Source organism: Montipora foliosa, unplaced genomic scaffold, assembly GCF_036669935.1.
Source record: "Montipora foliosa isolate CH-2021 unplaced genomic scaffold, ASM3666993v2 scaffold_405, whole genome shotgun sequence".
In the NCBI taxonomy this organism is placed as follows: domain Eukaryota; kingdom Metazoa; phylum Cnidaria; class Anthozoa; order Scleractinia; family Acroporidae; genus Montipora; species Montipora foliosa.
Genome location: NW_027179707.1, coordinates 205,001 through 210,494, shown reverse-complemented (window position 1 = coordinate 210,494; position 5,494 = coordinate 205,001). Strand labels below are relative to the sequence as shown.

At 39.6% G+C, this 5,494-nt stretch overlaps 1 protein-coding gene across 2 annotated transcripts in view; it reads right to left on the bottom strand.

Annotated features, from left to right (window-relative positions):
• Window positions 1–3,366: 3,366 nt before the first annotated feature.
• Window positions 3,367–5,494, bottom strand: part of LOC137988068 (uncharacterized) — a 2,394-nt gene continuing 266 nt past the window's right edge. The window contains exons 1-3 of one of the 2 annotated variants that reach the window (XR_011120732.1): window positions 5,162–5,302; window positions 4,615–4,698; window positions 3,367–3,870 (exon numbers count right to left, since the gene is read on the bottom strand). Coding sequence is in view for 1 of the 2 variants with exons in the window: in XM_068834128.1 (XP_068690229.1) it covers window positions 4,899–5,079; window positions 5,162–5,388 (408 nt within the window). In the remaining variant the exon portion in view is untranslated. Of the gene's footprint in view, window positions 3,871–4,614; window positions 4,699–4,898; window positions 5,080–5,161 lie in introns of those variants that run through there. The other variant, XM_068834128.1, reaches the window with a different exon arrangement.

Genomic DNA, 5,494 nt, shown 5'->3' with positions numbered 1-5,494 from the left:
GGCGACGATCAATATCAATTATCCGACGTTCACTTTCCGAAGTGCGGACTTGTAATGCCGCAACGTAATTCGTTGAAATATTCTTCGACTTTTCTTCGTTTCGACGGGATTGACGCTCATTGCAGTTAGCATGTGTTACCGAGCCATTGCTCAATGGAACACTAAAGGCGTCACTTTGCTGTGTGTGTTGAAAATGAACGCAAGAGACATTTTCTCGTCGATCCGCCAAGTTCACAGGTCCACTCGTATTAGCAAAGGAGCACGCCGCGAGATTGCCGTGGACAGTGACAACAGCTGTGTGCACCAAAAGCAAACTACTGCTCTTTTAGTTTGTTACTATTTCATTATTCTATTGGTTATATTGAATGCCTATAAGGTGTACTTGTAACATATTTAAAAAGCTAAAGGCGTTTAAATGTAAAAGACGGGGTTAAAACCACTTGATAGCTGTGTTTACAAAGTTGAGAAATATCCAGGCGTTTTTCGTATCACCCTGCTGTAGTTGGACAGTGAAGCAAATACGGAACAAAGCTTGTGTAGACCTTTGGTTTTCAACCAAACCGTTAAAATTCGTAATCTTTTCCTTTGAATTCATCAAAGTTTGTCGCCGCCATGATTTATGAACCCACGTGGAAACGTAACATGGAATCGAGGCTAGCGATCAAATTCCCCATCCCCTCCTATGAGTGGTGATCAAATACCCCGACCCTGGGGAGACTAAGAAGATCAAATTCCCTTCCCCCGGGCAGGAAACAGGCGTCAAATACCCAGGGTATGCCGGGGGGGGAAGGGGAAGGTTGAAGGTTGAAGCTTCAATATTTGATTGGTACATTAAGTCCGAACAAAGTGCAGCCAAACGAGCGACGTGAGTTATAGCGCGGAGTTTGGGAACTTTTCGGTGTAACTCCTAATTTTGCTGCGATGTATTCCGTTGATTTTGGTTCGGTTTACGATACAGAGGAGTCTAACGTTTGAAAGGTTCAGTGCAAATATCGTGTGCGAGGGCGGCAATCTTCTGAATTGTTTCTTTAATTTACATTAGAGACATTTAGCACCACGTTTTTCGTTATTACGGCTGACGTGAGACTGCAGTTTGAGGTTTGACGTTTGCCGTTTGAGGTTTAATCCTCAATGTACTTTAGCAAAGGGTCGTTCCGTCAAGTCAAAACGGGAAGAAACGCAAGGAATTTTGGGTTATTAACACTTCAAAATGTCGGCTGCAGGTGCCAGGTAACGTCTGAACACTTACAACTTATGCCACAACAATGATAGTCGCTTTCAGAATTTAACACTGTTTTCAAGTTCCAATGTGATTTACCTCTTAGACACGATTTTAATGACATTCTTGAGGCGATGGTCTATGAAGACAGCAGTGATGACTCTAGTAGTAGTAGCGACGGTGACGACTTAGATTTGCTTCTCGTCGATACAATGTACCCTTCAACCGTTAAGTTGGACTTTCCACGGATAAAGCTGATCGACCTTAGTGATGCACAGTGTGAAGCCATGTTTAGGAAAGTATTAAGCTTTTGTGCATAACTGTTCCTTTATTTTATGCACGGATACTGGGGTCCTGAATGGTATTATGTCATCCACAGGTTTCAAAAAGAAGACATGGAACGCCTGCTACATGCATTGGAATTACCAGCATATTATGAATGTGTACAAAGAACCAAGTGTACAGGAATGGAAGCCCTCATGATTCTACTGAGAAGACTTGTGTACCCCAATCGATGGTGCGACCTTGTTCCAGTGTTCGGAAGGGATGAACCTCAACTCAGTCTTATTTTCAACAAAGTAATAAAGCAATGAAACAATAAAACAATACTATAGTCACACTCGAAGTCAAAAATCAAGCAACCCTGTGCAAATGTAATGACTGGTGGCAGAGTTAACTTGTGTAATTGCCAAAACATGTAATGATTGTTTTTTTATTTCTCTATGGTAGGTGATGGATGATATCTATGAGCGGTTCAATCATTTGCTCACGTCATTAGACCTAGTTTGGCTAGATCCTGAGTTGTTCTCTCAGGCAGTTGAAGCAAAAGGTGCCCCCTTACACCAGTGCTGGGGGTTTATTGATGGGACACCAAGGCCTATTGCACGCCCTATAAGAAATCAGAGAATTATGTTCAGTGGACACAAGAGAACACATTGTTTAAAATTTCAGGTGTGTGGATTGTTTTTGGTTTGAGCCCCGTTAGACCATCGTATACACCTCAGTTATATCTAGGTGATCGCCATTATCGTTGTTGTCTGGATAATCTTGTGTCCCATAAGCATTTTTCCCGTGCATGGTTATCTTAAATAACCTGAACACATGGTTTGAGAAAACGAAGGCGACCAGAGAGTTACAGAATATGGAAACCAGCCCTAAGAGGCAACAATTTGATGCAGGAAAAGGGTAGCCAGGTCCCTTTTTCTGTCAGAGAAAAAGTTGATATATTTTAAGTGTTGAGCCCCTTACTGTAAAGTATCTGCAGCAGAGTACGTGAAACTTTTTATTAAGGACAGAGTGTTTTTATCTATGTAGGGGTTGGAGGTACTTCCAGTGACAGGGTTGTGCGAGACCCTTTTCTGGGAAGGGGGGAGACTTTCTTGGAGTTGACAAAGCATTGTATAGGGGTTATTGGACTTTTTATCAACCTTTTGGTCTGGTTGTGGCCTAAAGAACGTTCCTTATTATTTGTCTGTATTTGCATATTACCTTAAAATTTATTATGATTTTGTATGAACATGCCTCCCTTCCCTTTCAAGTTATTAAGATTTAATAAATAGGATGTATTTTAATACAAGTACATGTTCATTTTCAGTCAGTACAAGCACCAAATGGCATTATTGCTCACATGTTTGGCCCCATAGAGGGACGAAGGCATGATGCCTTTATGCTTGGGGTCAGTGGTCTTGCTGATAAGCTTGAAAGACTTCAGACACCGACGGGAGAACCTTATGTCATATATGGTGACCCTGCATATGGAATAACCCGCAACATTCTAGCACCATTTCGTGGAGTCCGATTGACAAATGATGAGCAGTTGTTCAACACTCAAATGAGCAAAGTAAGAACATGTGTTGAGTGGGGCTTTGGCAAAATATGCCAAAACTTTGCCTTCATGGATTTCAAAAAAAACCTGAGAGTTTTGCTTCAGCCAGTTGGAAAGTACTATTTAGTTGCTTCTATCTTGGTGAACTGCCACACATGCCTGTATGGGTCCCAAACAAGCACCTACTTTAACCTAGAACCACCATCTCTTGAAAGATATCTTTCAAACCACTAGTCTAGTGGTTTAAAAGATATCTTTCAAGAGATTGTGCTTCTGACAGTAGTGCATAACCTTCAAACTACAGTGTAAAATACAAAAGATATTTAAGGAAAGAAATAAGTGTATTTTTAATAGAACTATGCTCCGAGCAAATCGAGCAAGGCACATGTAACATCAATAAAACATTCATTTATGGCCCTGGCTATAACCTCTCTGCGTAATTTGAATGTTATAAATGGTTGTGTAAAATCCTAAAAAATGAAAGCTTTTTGTTGTTGTTGTTGTTGTTTTTTTTTTTTAATAACGAAGAAAGAGAACCAAGATCAACATGAATGTCAAGAAAACATTTTCTGAAAATCAGCAGCTCAGGTTCAACAACGATCTTTTAAAAGGGACAGCAGAGCCCTTCTTTCTTCAATTTCCAACTCCACTCTAGCTCTTCGTTCCTCTGCTTCTGCAGCATACTTCTCTTTGGCAAATTCAAGTTCCATTCTCCTTACATCAAGCTCCTCCTTTTTAAATTCTGCTTTTTGGGTATATTTATTAGCTAACATCTCCATTGCAGACAACTTGCTACAGCGACGCTTGGTCTTCTTTTTTGGACGACCTACATAATTTAATTTTAGCAACGATCAGTGAAAACAAAATATTTTTATGCATAAGTGATGATTATAATTCTGAATACTTGCAGTCGCAAAAAGGGAATACTTTCCTTTGTCTGTAATATGTTACAACTTCTTAATTTCAATGTATTTGAGAAGACAATCTTAGTTCTGAATTGGGTGAGATGTGTGTTCAATCATCTACTGTAGATTTTTTCCTGCCAATGGACACCATGTTAGCCACACAAATTAACAGGAGGATATGCTCAGCTGGAAACTGGATAAAGATGTGTTATAGTTCTATGTGATCCTTGGTTTGTTTTACTCTCTTTTGTTTTAAACACTTGATATGCACAAACAAATAAAATAATACTTCAACCAAGGATAAAATTGAACCCCAACATACATTAACCTTACATGACTTACTAGCCCTGGAATGACTAATTGTTTGGCACAGACATGCATCCCAATTGATTAAGGCAGTTTGTTCCTGTGGATTCCTATTTTATAAACCTTTTTGGCTATCTTATAAGTACAAAGGGAGTAACCTTATAGACTTTAACAAAGAACAAAGACCACAAAGAGTGCCAAGCTAAATGGCCAGTTCAAGTCTTGCATACACTTTACTTAGAAACTCATACATGTAGGTTGTCTTTAGTGCCTGTATGAAAAATGAATGGCTCTGATTTTGCCTTAAACTGATGCAGTCCATTAATCTGTGGAATATTTTAAATTCCTACTTGACATACCTTTTGTAGCTGTGCTCTGATCACTATCACTTCCAGCAGAATCTGAAGTATCAGACTCACTGACTGACTTCTCACTACGGCGTTCTAAAATAAAGGAAATTCATGGATCAGACAGAGGTTGTTACCGGAGTGAGTGGCTTACAAAAATATCAAGGGTTATAGATATCCTGCAAGTCCTTTTGCACCTCTTGAGCATGTATCTGAACTTCTTCCATAATAACAGGACTAATACCAACACAGCAACTCTGCTATCTACAAACTAAAATAATCTACTTCTCTAAATATTAACTTGCTAATCTTTCAACAGCTGCTTTTCTCATCTCTTCCCCCTTTTTCCTGTCCTCCTCTTCCTTCTTTTTCTTGTCCTGTTTTTCTTTCTTTTTCAACTCAGCAGTATCTCTCCTAAATGCTAATATATCCTCACAGAGCTGGTTTAGTTCAGTAAACTCCTCCTCTGTGCCTGATCTTTAAGATAAAATAAACATTTCTTATAAGCAAAAACAGAAATCCTCACATGTTGTGAGGTTTAATGACTGTTAATTCCTACCTCTTTAAAGCCTTGGCATTCTCCTCCTTGTACCTATCAAGTATTCTGTCCATTCTCTCTCTGCAACCTCTCCCTTTAAGTTCCACTTGTTTTGCCTCTGTAGAAAACGCCTCGCTCAGTCGCTTGGCTATATCTTCCCATTCTTGTGGTTTCTCAGGCATGTACTGAGCAACCTCTTTGGCCAATGCAAGGTCGTGGCGTGTTTCTGGCCAGCGAAAGGGTGCCATACTGTAGAATTAAAAAGGCCTTATCAGATGTAAACTCCTCTTGACGCGTCAGAACTCTTAAAAGTGTGTTTTGAACAGCAAGCTTTATTTTCTTAACTTTAAGCAG